The sequence below is a fragment of the Mirounga leonina genome, unplaced genomic scaffold (assembly GCF_011800145.1).
Source record: "Mirounga leonina isolate KUSES-001 unplaced genomic scaffold, KU_Mleo_1.0 Mir_418, whole genome shotgun sequence".
Lineage (NCBI taxonomy): Eukaryota > Metazoa > Chordata > Mammalia > Carnivora > Phocidae > Mirounga > Mirounga leonina.
Window position 1 is genome coordinate 999,666 of NW_023270739.1, and position 21,243 is coordinate 1,020,908.

Here is a 21,243-nt window from a genome sequence, read left to right on the forward strand (position 1 = left end):
TCTACCTTCCTGTGACAGGATGAGGAGAGGTTCTGACTTCTTGTTACAGGTTCTAACTTCCTGTGACAGAATGATGATGGCTCCTAACTTCCTGTGACAGGATGGAAAGAGCTTCTAACTTCCTGTGGCAGGTTCTAACTTCCTGTGACAGAATGATGATAGCTTCTAACTTCCTGTGATAGGATGGAAAGAAGTTCTCACTTCCTGTTATAGCTTCTAAACTTCCTGTGACAAGATGGAAAGAGGTTCTAAGTTCCTGTGGCAGGTTTTACCTTCCTGTGACAGGATGGGGAGAGTTTCTAACTTCCTGTTATAGGTTCTACCTTCCTGTGACAGGATAGGGAGAGGTTCTAACTTCCTGTGACAGAATGATGATAGCTCCTAACTTCCTGTGACAGAATGGAAAGAAGTTCTAACTTCCTGTTATAGTTCTAACTTCCTGTGACAGGATGGAAAGAGGTTCTAACTTCCTGTGACAGGTTCTAACTTCCTGTGACAGAATGATGACAGCTCCTAACTTCCTGTGACAGGATGGAAAGAGGTTCTAACTTCCTGTGACAGGTTCTACCCTCCTGTGACAGGATGGGGAAAGGCTCTGACTTCCTATTAAAGGTTCTAACTTCCTATGACAGGTTCTACCTTCCTGTGACAGGATGGGGAGAGGTTCTGACTTCTCGTTACAGGTTCTAACTTCCTGTGACAGGTAGATGATAGCTCCTAACTTCCTGTGACAGGATGGAAAGAGGTTCTGACTTCCTGCTATAGGTTCTAACTTCCTGTGACAGAATGATGATAGCTTCTAACTTCCCATGGTAGGATGGAAAGAGCTTTTAGCTTCCTGTTACAGGTTCTACCTTCCGTGACAGGGTGGGAAGAGGTTCTGACTTCCTATTATAGGTTCTAACTTCCTGTGACAGGATGGAAAGAAGTTCTAACTTCCTGTTATAGTTCTAACTTCCTGTGACAGGATGATGATAGCTCCTAACTCCCTGTGATGGAGATAGAGACAGGTTCTAACTTCCTGTGAGAGGATGGGGACATGAACTATCTTCTGCTTCCTGAATGCTACGCCTTCACACTCTGATGGGAGCTACTTTAGGAAGTGGAGCCAAAGTGCCGAGCCCTATGGGACTTGGCAGAGCATGTCCCAGTAAGTTCTGCCATCTTGACTGTGTTGGGATTCTCCAGCCAGGAACATGTACTGTCCTAGTCTTTCATCACGTCTCCCTTTCAGCTCTTTTAAGTTTCCATGCCTCATGTTGGGTCACTTGGACTTATTTTACACTTGGCATTTACTGTCAGTGTGGTCTCTTTTTACATCCTATTTCCAGCTCTTTATCAGGGCTGGTAGGAATCATTTCATTTACTTGGCCATTTACCATTCTGAGCACTTAAAAAGGACATCCCTGGGCGTGAGCGCCATGGCCCTCCCTGGGCGATGATCCTCCATGGTAGGTGAGGAGTCACGCATGGGAGGGGCCCTGGACACAGAGGGGAGAGATGGGAAAGAAGGTAAGCAGAAGAAGGGTGCTGCTGAGGGGCTGCCTACGCCCAGAGACACCTAGGTCCAAGCCAAATGGGAGTGTTCCTGGGGATTTGGGAGCCACTGAGGGATGGTGCCCTAGCATTATGCCGGGTGCATGAGGGCTTCTCCTTCCATTAGCTCACTTCATTGTCCCACTCTGTTCTCCTGTTCTACCAGCGGGAAGATCAAAGCTCAGTGAGGACACGTCCATGACTCCATAGCGTAGTAAGTGGCGAAAACAAAATTGGCCTCATTGAAAGCCGTGGTGCACACATACACACACGTACCAGCTGCTTCAGGAAGGGCCTGGTAGGTCTGTCCAGCAGGTGGCACTAGAGTCTCCTTCATGTGACTTAAGCTTGCCCACTCCTGTGTGGCCTGTACCCTGTCCAAGGACAGGGTTTTGATTTGTCCGATGGAAGCATTAGCCGAGCGTGTGCGGAGGGAGGGAAACGTGAAGTGTGCGTGATGCTCTGGGAGAGCTCCCGTGGGCATCGCACACCAAAGAACTGGACACCCCCTCTTCAATGGGCTCCACACCGCTCCCCTGACCCGAAAGCCAGAGCACCCCAAGCTCTTTCTCACACTAGGCATTTCTGAGCTCTCACCTCCCAAGAGCTCTTCGGTTTTATCTCCAGGACGTGACACCTACTATGTGCTTCGTAAATGGACACAAATAAATATGGCCCCGATTTTCCCGGTCAGTTCCAACCTCAGTGATCCTATGCTGCTCTACCCTACACTTACTGAAACATCGCAGAAATCATAGCTACTGCATCTGGCAAACTGCCTGACACAAAAGTCTTCGTTAGCCAGGATGTCTGGACTGAGGAGGGGCCGCCGTCACGCAGAGAACGGCCAGGTCCCTGGGACCGCACGTCTTGGGTTTCCATCTCACCGTGTACAAGAGAACAACGTGCCCTAATTTTTCAGTTCAACAAGCTGGATCAGAACACCCTATTTTCTGTGAAAATGCAGTTACTGGAAGTCGGCACACACCAGAGAAAGAAGGTCCTCCAGGCCCAATCCCTTCTTCTGGAAGGCATGGCCACTCGGGCCACCCCCCAGGCTGTCTCATGCTCACAGCCTTCCCTGCTAGCACTTCCCTGACTTCCATTCTCTTGTCATTCTGGAGAGAAGCCCCAGGAACAGGCTGAGGCAGGACTCCACCCCCTCTTGTCCACCCGCGGTACACCCTCAGGTCCAGAGCTCTGCCAACCGGGGCTGCCAAGACCACGAGCCTCAGGGGTCGGCCCTGCTGAGGGGATAAAGAGGATGTTTTCAGTCCCATCCCAGGCTCTGGAACACTTTGACATTCCTCTTGTGGGTCGGAAGGAATCGTGTGGTCAGGATCTTAACAGCCTGGATGATCCACGAGGCCCAACCCTGTGGTTTGTGGCCCAGCCTGCTGGGTCATGCTCCAGTTACCGCCCCTTGGCTGCCAGGGACACTGCCCAGAAGGAGACTGTGTGAAGAGAAAGAGAAGGCTGAGGCCCAGAGAGAGAAAGAGAGAGAGAGTATGCACGCCTTAAATCTTCCCTCTCAAGGCACCCTAAATGTTAACCTCAGAAATGCTGGCTACTGGGTCTTTCCTAATACAGCTCTTTTAAGTTTTACAAATTGCTTTCTGAAGGTCAGATTATAAATTCTTTAAGAGGATTTTTGAGGAGGAGGAAAAGAAGCCATGAAAATGGCAAACTCCAGCCTGAGCTGTTAGCAGGGCTGAGAAGATCGGCCCCTCCTTGCTTGGAGCTCTGGCCTGCATCCTGCCCGTGTTGCTTTCAACTTGTCAGAGGCTTGTCTCTAGGTTCACACTAAGCTATGAGCTTCCATGGTCCCAGAGTAACTCCCCTCACTAGGAGGGGGCAACCTGGATAAGACCCCTCCTGTGGCCACTCAACTTGGGATTCCAGCCCCAGCCCCCACTTCCTACTCTGGGTTCCTGGCCGGCCCGTGATTCTCCACAGGGATCAGCAAAGGAGAAAATTGTAACCAGATGGATTCCAGTGTGTAGCCGTGACGGCCCCAACCACCCAGCCCTTCCAGAATCCCCGTCTCGTCTCCCATCTGAGGGCCGGGCAACTCCCGTCAGCCACACGGTCAGCAAGCAACACAGCAAGAACGGCAAAGTTACCCCGAGGAACCTCCGCGTCGGATTTGCCGTGCCCCAAGGAAGAGAAACGGGGATGTCTAGTGATCGTTCTCCTCACCACGACTTTTTCTAAGCATGGATTATGTGCTGGCACTGGGCTGGACGCCTGGAGCTCGTTACTGCTAATCCTCGCTAATCCTCAAGGCCTTGCCAAGCAGGTGTTGCAGACGCAGAAAGGGTCCCTGGGTGGCCAAGACACTGACCTGAGGCCACAGCCCCGAGGAACAGGAGAACGAGTCTGGAAGCCTAGAATCCTGGCCCTGGTTCTTCCGCTTTCCACGCAGCCCCTCGGGCCATACCCGGACCTGGACACCAGGGGCACCACCCACCTTCCCTTCATCCATATTACACTGGCAGTGAAATACGCCTTTGGGGTGCCTACCCACACCCCACTAGGGCTGAACCCAGTGTGAGATTCATGATGGGGCTCTGCCCCACAATCACTGCTCACCCCACGGGAACCTGGCAGGGTGACATCACCACCCCCTTCACAGCTGGAGTATGGAGGCTCTAAGAAGCTCAAGGGACCTGGAATGGACTGAGTGGGGAGGCAAACCCAAGTGAACCTGACTTCCAGCTGGCATCTTTCCAGAATGCCACAGCATCCCCACGAGGCTTGAGAACAGTCACCGGGGGCTGGTGCACCGGGTGTCAGGTCCAGACTCCGCCCCCTGCGCCTTTCTCCTCCCCGCCCACCCCCCCCGCTCCCACCGCTAGGTGGCGCTGGAGAGCAGGACCATGCGTTAATCTTGGGCATCTTCTTGGAGGGGCAGCTTGGAGGCTCATCCTCCCCTTCTTGCCTGTACTGTGGGTGGGGGCCCACTTCCTGTCCTTACTCACAGAAAATGACGGGCCCCCTCGTTATCTGCCCCAGGTACCGGCTGATGGATCAATCCATGGGATGGGGACAGACTGAGCCTTGAGCATCAACACCCCAGTGAATGGAGTGCGGGTCCAGGTTCCCTGCTGAACACCCCATTTCACGGCTGGAACCCCTTCGCTCCCCTGTCCACAGCTCTACTCCAGTCCTGCCCACCACCCCTTCCCTCCCTGCCTAACTCAGCTCTTCCTCCCCATTCTCTCTAGCATCGCCTACTCCAGGCAGCCCTCCGGCCCCCACCCCAGCCAGGTGGGAACCCTGCTATATATATACTCTGTGGCCACGGCTGTTCTGGCATGTGCCCCTAGCAGGCACGGTGCAGGGGGTGGGGGCCTTTGCGGGCCTCCTGTCTGCCCAGGCACCTGCACACGGTCTGCCCACTGTCCCCAAACAAGTAAAAGACTTTCTCCAGCATGTGCCAACATGCAGCAAGGAGCCGGGTCTGCTGATTTCAGCCACGACCTCGACACACAGCGCCCACCTGTCAGCCCCGCGGGCTTGGGGGGCGTGCAGACCCCCAAAGGGCAGCCGCCCCCTCTGGGTTTCATGGCTGGGTATGAGAAGTCCATGCCCAGTGCCAGCCAGTCTTCCAGAGTCCTCAAACCCAGACACAGACAAAGGCCTGGGAGAACAGGCACAACACACAATGGCATCCCAGCCTCAGACTGAGGACACGGAACTTTCTTAGCGGTCAGAGGAACGTCCTCACTGCCCTCTGGACCTCCGGGTAACCCAGGACGTCTCTGGAGTGCCGCACACTCAAAAACCCAGCTCTGGAGGGGATCTTCCTTCACAGGGGCGCAAGGAGGACATGAGCTGTTGGGTTTCCAGGCGGATGAACATACCCGCGCTGGGGGAACAGAGCGGGCCCACGGAGGTGGGGGGGCCAGAGGATGAACGCAGACACTGGGAAGAGCCCAAAGGGCTGCGGGGGAGACGGGTTATCTGAGCATCTCTCGTTCTGGCGTTCGGCAAACCGGAGGCCGGGCCAGAACCACAAGCCAGGGCAGCCGCCCCTGAGGCTGAGCAAGTGGAGACCGAGGCCCTGACCCTCCAGCGGGAGCAGCAGACTCAAGGTCAAAAGGCCGAGTCACAGTCCGCCTAGCTGTGCGCTGGCTTTGAGCATTTCCAGGGGTAGGAGGGAGGGGTCACGCACCTGTGCTCCCAGATCTGGCCCCACTGGAGAGCTCTTCCTGAGACTACTGACGGGGGCACCAAATGAAACTCGCTGAATAAAATCAGGGGCAGGGTGGCGGGTGGGGAGATCAGAGGGTCCTCACGACGCCCTGAGGAAGGGGGTTTCTGGATGCTCCAGCACACATCCCGGTGGCCTGGGAGGGAAGGAGCTTCCAATGACATGGGAACACACAGCTTCAGGTCTGGGACACAGACCTTTTGTGCTGGCCCCACACTGTCACCGGGCTGAAGGGAATCTGGCTTTTAAGAAGGGGGGTGTCGCTGACTGATGACGCCCCAGCAATCACATCAGCTCACCCAGAACCAGCACTACCTTCATCTGGGTCAGAGCACGTCCTGACACCTGCATCGTGCAGATGAGAAAGCTGAGGCCCAGCAAGCTGCCCCGCGCCCTGGTCTTGCCCTCGGAAACCAGAGGCCTGGGATCTCTGCCTGGCTCCACACACAGGCTCCCCCGGGGGAGGGGGGGTAGGCCCGCCCGTCTTGAAGTCACTACCTTGGCTCTCTGCGCTCTCCCGGCGTTTGGGGACTAGAGACTCAGGGATCCTCCAGTTTCCCGGGTCACCCCCCCCTCCGTGGGAGGGCACAGTCGGTTAACTGGCCATCCAGGCCGGGAGCCACGCCCCGCAGGAAGGCCGACGCAGACAGACCGCGGGGGGCCCGAGGGACTTACGTGTCTGCGGAGCGCCGGTAGTTCTTGGGGCACTCGAAGGCCAGGCAGCGGAATCCCCCCTGGATGTTGAAGCAGGTCTCGTTGATGGAGCAGTTGTGGATGCCGGTCACACACTCATCGATGTCTGTGAGAGACCCCGAGGCAGCCCGGTGAAGGCGGAGGCCGCCCCCATCCCCAGCCGGGGAGCCCAGGCCTCCCACCGCGCAGCTCCCTTACTTACGGGATATCGGTATTTTAGAGTTTGTACTTATTATTCACAGTTCCTGGGATGAGGGTGACAATACAGCTCTGGAAGTGCTTTGGGGAGTTCTGTCCCTTCTAACGCTTCCATGGGCAATACCATTATTATCCTCATTTTAGGGAGGAGCTCACAGAGCTTCCATGACTCGCCTAAGGTCACACGTTTTGCAAGCGGCCGAGTCGAGCTTTGAACCCACGCGGGCTGGTGCCTGGGTCAGCACACCCTTACCTCACACCTTTACCTCGTGTGGGGCTTGTGACATCCCGGCAGGGACATGGCAGAAACTACTGGCCCCATACGGTATAGGGGAGGAGACCCAGGCTTACGGGAATTCTAGGTTGCGCCAGGGGCCCGGGGTCGGTGATGCCGGGGGCACGGTCCTGAGAGGACCCTGGACGTGGGGAACTGTCCCCCTTCCCACAGCTCTCTGGAGCAGCCACACTGTGGGGTCCGGGGGACGCCACCAAGCCTGGGAGGCATCTGTGAAGAGGGGCCAGGTGCCTGATCTTGGTGGCAAAAACAACACTCTCAATCTCAAAGACCGAGGTTCAGGAATGTGTTTCTGCTGGTCCTGGCAGAGCACCCAGGCTGCGGTAGTCATCTCTTGCGCCAGAAAGGAGAAAACAAAGTGACTTCCATCCAGAGCTGCAGGCGAGCTGAGTGGGTGCCTCCCAGGAAAGGCCATATAGCTCCTGCCTGCCTTTAATCAAAGCCACCTTCTTCCCGACCAGAACTGACAAGTGCAGAACCCGGGGCCTCTGGAGCCTCTGGGTCGACAGTCCTGTGGGGGGCACTCATGAGCAAGGGGCCGAGAGACCCGACCTCTGGGATTCAGCTTCTGGGGCCGTCCCTGGATCCATTCCAGGGTCCTTCATTCACAAATATCTACTCAGCACCCCCTCTCAGTTGCCAAATGGCTCAGTTCCAGAGCTCACAATGACCCCTCGAGTGTTCTTAGACATGGGAGCTGAATACAGATGGGTGTCGCTGGCCCCCTCATTTAGCCCATGCTGGAGCCGACCCCCGGCCCCAGAAGGACCCTCGCAGCCATAGTGCTCATAACTACGGGGACTATGCTCATAACTATGTAGGCTGTCACGCACCAGAACACACCCATCCCCTCGACCGGGCAGTCATCATCAGCACCCGGGGACAGAGGCCTCCACCATCCGCTCAGTGTTCTGCCCTTAACTCTTGGCAGGCTCGCATCAAGGGTTCGTCGAATGGGCGAATGCAAGATGGAGCGAGAGGCCCTGTGCTGTGGAACGGGGTCTTCTGGGCACTGAGCTCCCATTTCCTCCCTGGCTAGCATCTTTCTAAAGGCTGTCATCCCCTGTTCTGGTCCCCTTGGGGCTGTTGAAGGCCTGGCAGGAGGGTCAGAACCCCCTGAAGACAGGTGTGCCGCGTGCGGGAGACCAGGGCGCGTGTGCAGAGGCCTCCCCTCGCCCTCCCAGATGCACCCCATCTATGGTGTGGCCCCTGGGTCAGGGGAGCGCATCCCCACAGCTGCGGGCTGCCTGGCCTCAGCTCCCCAGCACCGCAGAGCCCCGCGCACAACCTGAGCGACCCCCGGGGGTTCCACAATGCTCACCTTGGCAGTTGCGGCCATTGGGGGCCAGCCTGTATCCAGACGACGGGCAGCTGCACTGGAAGCTTCCAGGGATGTTGATGCAGCGATAGGAGCAGATGTGGCCGCCAGTGGGCAGGGCGCACTCGTCAATGTCTGTGACGGCAAAGCGCCCCCCTCAGCATCCCGTGTGGACCCCGGCCGGGCTGCATTCCCAACAGTGGGCCAGGATGGGGTAATCTGGACACAGGAAGCCTCCGGTGCTGGGGCGGCCTCAGAAACTATTATGCCAGAAGGGGAAACTGAGGCCCAGAAAGGGGAAGGGCCTCGCCTAAGGTCACACAGTGAGTTCGTGGTGTGGAGCGTGCATATGTGGGGGAGGAGGCAGACTGGGGGCTCAGGGAGGGGACTAGCACATTATACAGGCGACCTGCGGGCCCCAGGTACATCCTGATGCTAATGAGTACAAATGTGCTGATAAAAAACACGCCTGCCGGGAAAGGAGCAGGAATCCTAACAGCAGCTGCCAGGCACCGGACCAAGCGCTTCCGAGTCGTCGTCCGGTTTAGTCCTCTGACAGCCTGGCGGGTCTGGGCTCAGCCCTCAGGCGGCAGGGGATGCACGGCCCCGGCCAAGGAGAGGCAGAGCTTCGGGTCAGGCCTGTGGGCGGCCCCTGGGCCCCCGCCTCGCCCCTGGGTCGCCACCACCAAGCCCGGCCACGTGCGCGGTTCAAGGTCCCGGCACACGTGATGCTCGCGGTCACATGTTTGCTCCTTTCTAAACCTCACTCGCAGTGGCTTCTTTGTATCCAAATAAATCTCAGTTGGAGGGGGAAGAAAAAACCCACACCCCCGCCAGCCTGAAAGGGCGTTAAGCAGAAGCGGGGAGGAGGGGCTCTCCCCTCAGCCGAGCGGGGCGCCCCCACCTTCGCAGGTGACGCCGTCCACGTCGCTGAGCTGGTAGCCTCGCCGGCAGTAACACTGGTAGGAGCCGTACACGTTGGCGCACTCCTGGCTGCAAGGACTGTTGCTGCACTCGTTCACGTCTGAAAGGGACAGGGTCCCCGGAGGTCAGCGCTCGGAGCCAGCCACCCGCCCGGGCTCCCTGGCCGGGCTGCAGACACAGCGCCTCCCTCAAGGGAGCACAGAGGAAGGGCCAGCGCTCCCGCGGCGGTGGGGGCTGGGCACCCGCCTGGGCTCGTCCCGAGGGACAGCGGCTCCCACTCCATCCCCCACGGCCGAGGGGCCGGGGACCTCTCATCAGGACGACAGTAAAGCCTCCGGCCTCGGCTCCTCCCAGTGGGTCCCCATCAGACTACCCATCTAGTCCTCAAACGGAGATCTGATCACGGCCCTCCCCGTGTCACCTCCAAGACGATGCCCTCTGCAGACAGGGAGGCCTGGGTGAACAGCCGAGAGGCCAATATTCCTAACACGCCAATGCTTGGCGCTCACCAGCCCACTCGGCATCCCTGGGCTCCTGCTTCTCGGTTCCCTTCACTGAGAGCAGGGATCAGCACACATCCGGCCCACCTCTTGGTTTTGTAAAGAAAGTTTTATTGGCACACAGCTATGCTCGCTCACTCATTTACCCCGATCTGTCGCTGCTTTTGCAACACAGCAGCAGAGGGGAGTAGCTACAACACAGACTGTATTTACTATGTGGCTTTTAGGGATAAAAAACAACTTTGCCAACCTCTGGCCCAGAAGCCTCTTCTCACGTTTATTTACTGCTAACTCCTAGCAGGGCAGGAGAGGCGAGCAGCTGAGAATGTCCATTCGCCTCTCAGCCCGTGTTTCGTCCTGCAGTAGCCCCGTGCCCAGCCTGGCCGCCACCTGCCCACCTGCTCACCTGTTCACCTCTGCTCTCGTCACGTCCTGGAGACACTCCTTGAAGGCGGGAACCATGTTCCCGCCACACACCTTGTCAGGGGGCCTTCATAAAAGCTTAGTGGAACGACATGGCAAAGCTGGCCAGGCCCTGTTTTTCTGTCCCCAGTGTTGCTGCTAATGTAGACGTGAATATCTCCTTTCTGGTCACTTAGCAGTGATGAGGAACAGCATAAGCCATGAATGAGAGGAGCAAGAACACCGGCGGTCTCCATAGATGGCACTTTGTCGCACGCAGGACACTGGGATGAGCTCTTCACGTGCTTCACCCTCATGACTCCCGATAAGGTGGGTCCTGCTACCCCCCACTTTTGCAGGTGAGGACACTGGGGCCCAGAAATGCTGAGTTACTTCTTCAAGACCATAAAATGGCAGAGCTAGGATTTGAACCCAAGCTCAAGGGACAACCCCCCCACCGCCAATGTGTGAATGCTTTCCTTGCCAGTATACATGCATTGGGTCCGGTTCTTGGGGGCAGATCCTAACTCTTGGGGGGGACCCTAGGGCCCAGGATTTTGTCACACTGTCCAGCCTCCAGTTTGAGAACTGTGCATACTGGGTGCATCTGGGCATAGCTGACTTCTGTGATCGTTCTGCTGAGGGTCCAGAGGCTGTGCTGGGCAATGGGAGGGCATCACTGAGGGCCGTCAAAGCTCTTTCCTTTGCTGACCTCAGAACCTAATCCCCATACAAGATGCGATACCTGTTGAGCACCTACTATGTGCCAAGCCCTGTGCTGAATGCCCTTCACGCCATCTCGGTCCGTCACCAGAAGAGGCTGGTGCTGCGTGCTAACCGAAAGACGCAGCACGAACAACTCCATCCAACCCCCACGTGGTGGACGGAGAGACCGGCCACACTTTAGCATGGCTTCTACTGGCCCAAGACGGGGTGCTTAGGATGACGGCCTCAGACCCTTAAAATGCCTGCCTGAGAAAGCTCAGCGCTGCCCAAAGAAGATACTCAGTATTCCAGCCAACACCTGATGACACGCCCTGGCCTCCTTCTTCTTAGAAGTATTTACTTTAGAAAACCTGTAAATGTAAACCCTCTCTCTTGTCCCTTTGAGATGTATCCTCTGCCACCCAAGAGTCTTTCTCCAGGATGCAGGAACCACACCTTTGAGATGTGGTCATCAAAAGGGGAGGCGCCCCCCTCCCAGTCTCTGCGGGAGGGGAGGAGCCAGTTAGCAGGTCCAGGCTGACCCCCACCTAACATCCTGTGGTGCCTCTCCTTAGCATGCCCCAGCATCTCAAAAGCCTCTCGCCTTTTGTTTCTGCAGAGCTGAGATGGATTTACACTGACATGTGTCTCTCTCCGCTACTGCAAAATCTGAGTAAAACCTGTCGTTCCAATTTACTTGAAAATCTGACCTATCAACCCCATTCCTCCCGTTAGGACACGGAGGCAGGTGACATCGGCCACTCCCCACGGTCACGGGAACACAGGGTGGGTCGGATGCCTCCAAATCCCGCACTCTGAGCCGCGTCCCACACACCTGCTTCAGCTCATTAATCCCCACGTGCGGGGCCCTGGACAGACGCCGCCAGGTGTTCCAAGGCCCGGGAGGGACTGGGGGAGCAGTCATCCCTGACAAGCCACCTTTTGCAGGCGATTCCCCGACCAGCGCGCCACCTGATACGTGCTGGGGAAACAAACTCGAGTCCGTCCCCGGGGGCCTGCAGGTGGAGCGCTGGCTCTCCCCAGCAGCAGGGGGTCCCGGAGCGCCCCGCCCTGCCCGCCCCACCTCACCTTCGCACGACCGGCCGTCGGCAGAGAGCCGGAAGCCCACGGTGCAGCTGCAGAAGTAGGAGCCCGGCGTGTTCTCGCACTTGTGGCCGCACAGGCGCCCGGGGTAGCGCCGACACTCGTTGATGTCTGCAACAGAGCGGACGGGGCCGGCTCAGGGCAGCGTCCGTCCCCCAGCGGGCAACGCCCCACGCCGCCTCTGCTCGCCACCTCCGTCCCCCACCGCCTGCACACCATCTCTCGGATGAGAGAGGCAAAGCGACTTGTCCCCAAGCCACAGCGAGTCAGCGGGGGAGCCGGGACCACACCCGGCCTCTGCCTGTCCGCTGGGCAAGTCTCAGGCTCCTTCCCTGACGGCCGCCCTCCTGGGGACGGGCCCACCCGCCAGTTCTCCACCCTGGAGTCCTGAAGGAGGGTCCGCTGGGGTCTGACACGGGGCTCTGGGGCTGAACGGGACAGTCGTCAGCCTCTCCTGAGCAGCCTGGTTTGGGGGTGGCAGGTGGCAGTCAGCGGGGGTCTGTCCCCGTTCCTGGCGGAGAGGTGGCCATGCCACCGCGGGTTCTTCTGCCGTGATCCGTGCACACCGCCCCAAAGCCCTGCGGGTGCGCACGGACTCTGGGAAATCACTCATGCTTCTGGACATTTGTGGAGCGGGCCGTAGTCTCCCAAACCCTTGCCGGCCTTGGGTCAAGCAGAGCACCTGCTGTACAGGCAGGGGGCCTGGCTCACACCCGGGAGCGCAGTGGCAGGTGGAACCAGGATGGGGGTCACCTGACTCAGGGTCTGCTCTCTGGGGCTGCTGTACCGGGACTTTCTCAGGGGACCACCGAGGCCTGTGGGGACACCCACGTACCCACACACGTCCTGCTGATGCCGTCGAAATAGTATCCAGCCTTGCACTCGCAACGGAAACTTCCGGGGGAGTTCACACAAAGGTGCCCCGGCCCACAGGGCTCAGAGGGTGCTGCACACTCGTCCACATCTTGTAAAAAAGAATGACGCATTGAAAAACGTTTAGTGTGGGTTTTTTTTTTTTTCCCCTAAGATATCAGAGAGGAAGACAAGAAAGCAGCAAACTAAAATGTATGTTGACAAAGCAACATTATTTATTCTTCAACACGATGTCACAGAGTGCCTGCTCGTGCTGCGCCCCATGCTGGGGACACAGCGGAGCCAGGTTGCAGACCCTGCCCTCAGGGGCCTCCTGCTCCAGCTGGCTAGCAAGGGCCCTAGGGAAGGCAGGAAGTGCCCAGTGACCCGGGGGAGACGCTAGGGAAGTGCTCTGGGAGTCACAGGGAGAAAGACTCCTTCCTGCTAGCAGGGATCTGGAGCCAAAGGAATGTAGCAGCAGGTGGGCAGAGGAAATGATGTAAAAGCAGAAAACCACACAGAGAGGAAAGGGTAGGGCTTGTTTAGGGAGCAGCAAGACCTATTTCATCTGAATTATAAGGTTTTCGAAGTTGGGTCAACCTCAGGAGGACTGAATTGTAAGCGGGGTCACTGCCTGAACTCTGTGTCCCACCAGTGGGAATTGTGAGCAGGGAGGCACAAGGGAGCTTTCAGCTCAGGACACCCCAGACAGACTGAAAGGGACAAAGCTGGGTGCAGTGGTAAGCTGGCATCCTATTGCAATAGTCCAAGCAATCGATGGCAAAGGTCTATGCTTGGAGATGAGCAATGAGATGGATGGACAGGTGGAAACGGCTTCACTTTGGGGATCTCCTCTCCCCTTTCAGAGAAAGGAGGGGTGTGCTGGGAGCAGACAGAAAAGTTGGTTTTCTTTTTTAATACCAACCAACACAGCGGGTTCCCTCCTCGTTGAGATGGTAGCCACGGCCACAGTTGGGCACGTTCTTCTGGCATGTGTAGGAGCCCTCCGTGTTGATGCACGTCTGCCCAACAGGGCACGGGGCACTGATACTTAAACACTCATTGATATCTGCAGCAGGGAAGACAGAGACAATGTGGTGAAACACGGAGGGCCTGCAGAAACCCAACAACCCGGTCTCCAGAAAACCCCTACTTCCCCCCCTCACTACAAAACCCCACACAGAGGTACCATGGTGCCCCCTCACCCTGGACCACACAGCAGCCTCCCAAGTGGCTCCCAGATCTTGCCAGCACATGCCACCTCAAACACCACCTGCCTGGGCCATCTCCCTGTCCCTGAACCTTCAACCCACCCGTCTCTCCCTGTACGGCATCTGAGGCTGCCTGCCTGGCTCTCAGGTCTGCCCATGGTCACATGGCCATGTCTCTTCTGAATTTCACACGCCTAGTGAGTGCGAACCGGTAAATGCACAAGGATAACCTTTCGCTCCTCTAGCTCCAATTCGGTGCAAAATCACAGAGGCTGGGGCGCGGGGGTGGCTCAGTTGGTTAAGTGTCGGACTCTTGATTTCTGCTTAGGTCATAATCTCAGGGTCATGCGATCGAGCCCCGTGTCGGGCTCTGTGCTGAGCGTGGAATCTGCTTAAGATTCTCTCTCTCCCTCTCCCTCTGCCCTGCACCCCACTCGCGTTCTCTCTCTCAAACAACAACAACAATAAACCGCACAGGCTGAACTTCTCACTAGGGGAGACTTCTAAAGGGACCGAGGGTTTTAAGAATTCCCTTTTTCAGATACTTACAAAGTATCTAGGGGACAAAGAGAAGGGAGTGATGGTAGAAGACCCCTGAGCTGAAGTCAAAAAGAGGGATTGGCTGTACTTCTCCCCTCCCGGCCACACCCCACCCTCCTTGGACAGTCAGTGACCAGTCGCATCCTCCCCCTTGAGTCGGCCTTAAGCACAGATGCAGTACTTAACAGTTGACAAAAGCGTTTAGGTCCACACTGCCCTCACCCGCCACAGCTAGCCTCCAAGTTAGGCCGGGATTAGCCTCTGCATTTTATAAACAAGGAAACTCCCAAGCACACAGCTGGGCCTAGGGCCCACTCAGCTCTAGAACCAGGGAGTCCTGCCTCCCAGCCCTCAAATCGGGGGTGGGCAAACTATAGCCTGCCAGCCTGCCAACCAAATCCAGCCCACTGCCTACTTTTGTCAATAAAGCTTTATTGGAACACAGCCATGCCCATTCTTTTACTTGTTGTCTACAGCAACAGAGACCCTAGAGTTCATGAAGCTGGTACTTAGTATTTCGCCCTTTACAGAAAAAAATTCTGCATCAAGAATAAATGCAGTGTTTAGCAACAACATGGCTTCCCTCCAAGCCTTGTGCTCGCCAATCAGATCTACAGTTCCCAAACTCTGTCCCCGGAACTGTGAGCGTCCCAAGACAGAGTGGGCCAGCGTGTGGGAAGCCCTGCTCTGGTCCTCTCTGTTGTCCTCACTAAAGCAGAAGGGAAGACGGCGCACACCAATTGGGAATCAGAAGAAACAGGGAAAAGAAAACCAACAAAAAGATGGGATCTCTCAAGGCCCTCAGCAACCAAACCTCAAGGTTCTAGAACATTCTATGTCTTATAATAAGGAAAAAGGCCTCTGCTTTCTTAGAGCATGGCCATTCTTGTGCATCCTCCCTTTCCCCCCTCACCCCGGGGTAGAGCTCTACAGCTGCTGGGCTGTCTGCTGGTGGCCGGAGGGGGACAGGCAGGCTTGTGGGGCACCAGGAATGCTTCCAGGGATCCTGGGAAGATGCATTTGGCTGCCCATGAGGTCACGCTGTTCTGGAGGGGGTGAGGGTGCCGTTGGTGGAGGTGTGCAAGCCGAGGACCAGGACACACACAGGGGAGGGGAAGACGGCCTTGAAACTTGCATTGGATCCCGATACACTTTCTCCTTGTAGAGAAGTATTTGGGATGACGAGGTCATTTTTAAAAAGATGACATAAAGGTACTGACGTAAAATGATGTCGAAATACACTGTGAAGGGGTCGGCGGTGGGGTGGGGGGGAGCACGTTGCAGCTCAGTCTGGCTCCATTTATATCAGAAACAAAGAGTCTCCAGACAGCAGGAGCCCAGAAGGGCACACAGACACTGCTGAGCAAGAGAGAAGCGTTTCCTTTCTGCACTTCAGGATTGGCTTGCATTTTTGTAAATAAAGATATATATATATATGTATAAAACTTCTGAAATTAAAAAAAAATTTTAAAGAAAGAATCCTGAGTCTGGTTGCAAGGAGTGTGGGCACATGAAAAGGGGGGGCCGCCCCAGGGCTGAGATGAGGGGCATCTCATGGTTGGTTTGCAAACCCTCCACATAACCAGGTGCTGGCGGGTGGGGCTCCTTTGGGGCTCAGCTCCACTCACCCGGGCTCTCCCTGCGTCTAGGGGAAGACACCGAGGGGACTGTCCCCTCCCGCTACTCTCACACCTTGTCCCTGCACAGTCTGCACCCCATAGAGGGGGAGGAGGGGGCCACGCTGAGACTTGCCAATGTTCCTTTGTGGAAATCGGGGCTGGTTTTGCCATGAGTCAGGGTTTCCATCCCAAACAGATGCCAGCCTCCTCAGCAGAGCCCCCTCCAAGTGCATGGCAAGTCCGGGCAGGCCCCTCCTCCCTGCTGGCCCTGGGAGGGCCGTCAGCAGCATGGTCCCCTGCACTGTGGAAGCTGGTGAGGGGCCAAGCCCAGCCAAGCTGAGCCCCTCCCCCGCCCCCCAGCTCCGAAGCCTCCCCACACGGCCCGCACGGGATGACAGGGGAGCTTTAAAGAAGGAGGCTGGGGCACGGCTCAAGGAGGCCCCTGTCCAAAGTGAGGGTCACTGTTCGATTTGTCTTTAAATATCCCAGGGTGGTAAAAAAAAAAAAAAAAGGCTAGGAGACCTTTCAGTCCAAACTACCACTTCAAATCAAAGATCAATACAGATTTCTCTGAGAGCGGGTGAGCCAGACAGACACCCGCCATCCCTCACTCCCGGAGGTGTCAACCTTTCAAAGAGGGTAACGGGGCAGTCCCCCGGGAGGGTGGGCTCTAACAGATGGCATCTGCAGCTCTCATCGGGAGAGAAGTCTTCCTACCCTCAAAGGCAGGACCCAGAAGCTTCTGCTGAGCAGAGGCCAAGGCCAGGCCGGCGGATCTGGACGCAAAGGCCAACAGCACACAGTGACCGAGCCAGGTGGTTAGCCGGGGTGAGCCCAGGAGAAAGGGGAGTCACCCCCCGTGTACAGAGCAGGTAACTGGTCCGCTCGGCTCCCTGCCCCTCCCGCACGCTGCTTCCCCGACCTGAGCCTCTCGCCAGGCCTCCTGCATTTACTAGTTTACTACGTTCCCACGGGATTTTCTTTCTCTGATAGCAACAGAGTAGTTTTGTGGGGTTTTGTGGTGCGATATATGTGACAGAAAATGTGCCGTTTTCCCTATTTTTAAGTCTACAGACAGGTGGCATCAACTACGTTCGTGCTGTTGTGAAACCATCACCACCATCCAACCACGCAACTTTTTAATTTTCCCCAACTGAAACTCCCTGTGCCCGGTAAACACTAGCTCCCCACTCCCCTGCCCCAGGCCCTTTGCACCTCCCGTGCTCCTCTCCTCTCTCTACGAAACTGACTACTAACACAGAGTATCTCTTAAAACAAATCTTTAGTACACCAGACTCTTCACAATCCTCTTCTTCGATCCTTGCCTCAAGCCTCTAAGGCAGATATTACGATTCTTCCCATTTTATAGAGGAAGAAATTGAGGGTCAGAGGAAGGAAGTCAATTACCCTAAGTCATTGAGTTCTAAACCAGGTGTCTCTGACTCCAAAATTGAAGCCAAACCGGGGGTTTCGTCTAAACCCGGGGGTTGCTCAACTCTGGCCCCGGGGCCAACCCCTGCCTGTACCCGTTTTTGTAAATAAAGTTTTATGGGGACACAACCGCCCATTCATCCACGTTGTCGTGGCTGCCTTCCAGCTTCAACGACAGAGCTAAGTAGCCACAACAGAGACCGCACGGCCCACGAGGCCTCAGCGTTTGCTCCCCGTCCCTTTATAGGATGTGCCTGCCGACCTCTGCTCGGCGGCCCCTCACGTCGCAGAGACGTGGCCCGGCACTGGGGCATCGGCCCCGCCCGGGGGACCCTGCCAGCCCTGGCGACAGTGTCTTACCAATACAGTTGCCTAGAGCATCTTGTATAAAACCGCTCTTGCACTGTAGCTTGGGTCTGCAGCGGAAGGATCCCAGAGTATTCTGACAGATAAAATCGGGGAGGCAGTTATGAATACCACTCTCACACTCGTCAATATCTGGTACGTCATAAAAAAAGGAAATTGTTAGCAAGAGTCCTGCCAGAAGCATCATACAACATTTAAAAATCACAAGAAAGTTTTTTTTTTTAATGCTCATTACTCAGACTACAACCCAAAACATTCCAATAGAGAGGTCACATAAAAAGGCGCCTTAGCTAGCCCAATAATGCTCATATTGCTAAAGATTGAAAACTCTTTCTCTTCCCCCAAGGCTCTTATGAGGCAAACTTTCTGTTATATAATAAATATCCCAGGCATTTTCCTGGCAGTATGTGGGATTTTTTTTTTCTTCACTTTAGGCTAAGTGCATGTTTAGTTTAGATAATAAGCAATGATCTTAGTGGTAATAAACACTGTCCCTATAAAGTTATTCATTCTGAAATCGTCATAATCTTCCAAACATGAACAATGGTGATTGTCATGATCAGACATGTTGGCTGCCCTTCCCCTGAAGTTCATGGCTGTCAAGTGTTCAAAAGTGTATACTCAGCTGGCTGGGCCCCTGGGTTCTCAGGGTCCAAACCGCCCAGCGAGGGTGGAGTGGAGTGAGCTTGCCCAAAGGCCGTCAGACGTCACGAGGGTGTGCCTGGCTTTTGAGTTACCCTCATAACTCAACCAAAATTTTCACACAAGTGGTTTTGTCATTCTGGAGGGCTGGAAACCCTCAGAAGAAAACTATGTTCTAATAGATCCTCATCAAAGCCTTATCTGCCAAATCGTATCTATGGCTTGGCAGGGAAAGGCCAGCAGCCAAAAATGTCATGTTTTTATGCAGCGGAAGAGAATATACTTTGAACTTCAAGGAAGCCTGGAGTCAGATGGAAGGCAGCTGTTGTACAGAAAAAATTGGGGGCGGGGGGGGTTGCGGGGAGAAAGCACATGTGAGCACCTGAAATTCACCTCTGGTCTCGTTTTGAAATGATCCTGCTCTGAGCCTTTCCAGAAATGCAAACTCACCACTGTCATTAACTCAACGTTATGGTCCAGAAGGTAAATCTTTACCAAAGACACAACCGGCCAGTGTCCCTTGGGCAGTCACGGGGAGCCCAGACCCCCGGGAGCCCAGTGCTGCTTTACCAGCAATCCTATCTAGTCCCGGGGAGCTGAGGTGTGTAGACTCGAAGCATGTTATACCTTTGCAGTCATTGTCCTCCGTGAGCTCATAGCCAGTCCCACAGCTACTGTCTCTCTGGCAGCGGAAAGAGCCCACTGTATTGACACAGGACTCTCCAAGCCGGCAGTTGTGGTTGCCCATGACACATTCATTGATATCTAGGAGAGATGGAGGCGAAGCAGGAGTAACCAGCAGGAACCACGGACCCCCGAGCTTTATCAAAAGGAATGTCCCGGAAGGCGTGGTGCAATTGGTCCCCAGCCATCTGTCCAGTCCCCCACGCACGTGCCTAGTCGGGGTCCTGGGCACCCACCACCAAATCAAAAGCAATGGTTTCTTTCCCCTGCTCGGTTTCAGATCTACTGCTCTCCTTGAGCACCCACGGAGCAAGTGTCAGGCCCTGAACCCGAGCCACGTGATCCGTAAGGCCCCTGCGAGAGGCGATCACCTTGCTCCGTCTCCCCCGCCTCGGACAGGAGGGGCCGAGAGAGGCTGAGGGACGTGCCCGGGGCCACTGAGCAGATCCTGGATTCAGAGCCCGGTCAGACCCCAAAGCCAGCCCTCTTCCCCAACGCGGTATTTGGGCGTTCCTGCAGGAGAGCCGTGCGCTGTAGACTCCAGGGAACGCTGTTCTTCACCTCCGAGGGGGCCCGGGGTGTGCAGGGTGGGCCCTGCCCGGTGCCAAGGCGAGGCCGAGGCCCCCGGGGCGGCTGCGTGCCATCCTGCTGCGGCTGGAGCACGGCAGCGGTTACCTTCACAGGAGACGCTGTCGGCCAGCAGCTGGTAGCCCACGAAGCACGAGCAGACCACCTCCTCCCCCGTGTCTCGGCACTGCTGCTTGCAGGGTCCGCCGCCTGGAACCAGAGCAGATCAGAGCGAAGGTGAGCCAGGAGCCCAACACACACGAGAGGCCCTTTGGGGGGCCAGTTCTCTTTGGACTAGGCCGGAGCGAGCGCCCTCGGGGCGGACAATACACGAGGGCAGGCTCCCCGGTTTAGAGCCCACCCTCTCCGGCCTAGCACCACTCCCTTCCCGCGCGAGACCCCCCCACCCCAGGATCTGGCCCCGGACAACCTTGGGGCGGCTGCCTCAGGTCCCAGCCCTGGTCCGACAAAATGGCGGCAGGCTGGGCCATCCCTGCAGGTCGTAGTGGTGCCGGGAGAGGCCGGGCAGAGAAGCCAGGGATGCTGCCGCCCAGCACAGACACGGAGGGGGCCGTCCCGTGAGGGAGGCCAGGCCCCGCAGAGGCCCCACGGGCCCCCTCAGCTCACCTGGCTCCCTGACTGTCCCTGGTACTGCCCCCCCCGCCCACTCCAACCACACTTCCTGCAGGCCGCTGAGTGATGCTCAAAGAGCGACTCTCACCGGGACAAACCTCTCCCGGCTAAAGATGCTACCAAAGCTCCGACTGCTGCCCAGGGCCTGTGGGCCTCTGCCTGCTTCCCCAGCCTCTTCCTCTAACCCCCCCCCCCCCCCCCCATGCCACGGCCACCAGACTCACCCACGCCGAGTCTGGGTCCACATGTCTCCACTCCTGCTGCCCAAATCTCTGTCCAGTGGTACTTTCCTGGCTAACCCACACTCACCCCCTCGCAAACCAGCTACATCCTCCCCACGAAGGCCCCCCCCCCCCCCCCCGGGAGTTTTCTGGGCTCTCTGCCCTCCCCCAGCATCCCCACCCCCGCCCCTGTGCGGACTGGCACTGTGCACTGACCACGTCATTTTGTGATTACACTGGCCCCCCATCAATGCTCCAGCCACAGGGCAAGCCTCCGAATGGAGCTTTGGAGCAGACTTGCCAGTCTAGACATGTGGGAATGTTCCATGAAGGAGAAATAACGTTTTATCACATGAAAAACAAACCTGTCAGGCCCCACTCACTTTTAATTTGCAAACGTCTCCCTTGCCAGACAAATGGATACAGTCCACGGCACCTTCTGGGGCTCCAGGACCCAAAGCCGAGTAACGCTCCCCCCTCCCCGGGTGTTCACCCTTCGCAGAGCCCCTGTTTAGGTGGGTGCTGTGTCTGGGGGGGGGGCACTTCTGATGCCTGCTTCCCACATGGCCCCCTCCCTATCAGCCCA

General features: G+C 56.6%; 1 protein-coding gene across 2 annotated transcripts in view; it reads right to left on the reverse strand.

Moving 5' to 3' along the window:
* Positions 1-21,243, reverse strand: part of FBLN1 (fibulin 1) — an 82,839-nt gene that overhangs the window by 32,230 nt on the left and 29,366 nt on the right. For both annotated transcript variants that reach the window (XM_034987311.1, XM_034987312.1), the window contains exons 6-14: positions 19,912-20,013; positions 19,180-19,317; positions 17,905-18,042; positions 13,669-13,812; positions 12,727-12,855; positions 11,877-12,002; positions 9,161-9,280; positions 8,260-8,391; positions 6,428-6,551 (exon numbers count right to left, since the gene is read on the reverse strand). In XM_034987311.1, coding sequence (XP_034843202.1) covers positions 6,428-6,551; positions 8,260-8,391; positions 9,161-9,280; positions 11,877-12,002; positions 12,727-12,855; positions 13,669-13,812; positions 17,905-18,042; positions 19,180-19,317; positions 19,912-20,013 — 1,153 coding nt within the window. The remainder of the gene's footprint in view (positions 1-6,427; positions 6,552-8,259; positions 8,392-9,160; positions 9,281-11,876; positions 12,003-12,726; positions 12,856-13,668; positions 13,813-17,904; positions 18,043-19,179; positions 19,318-19,911; positions 20,014-21,243) is intronic.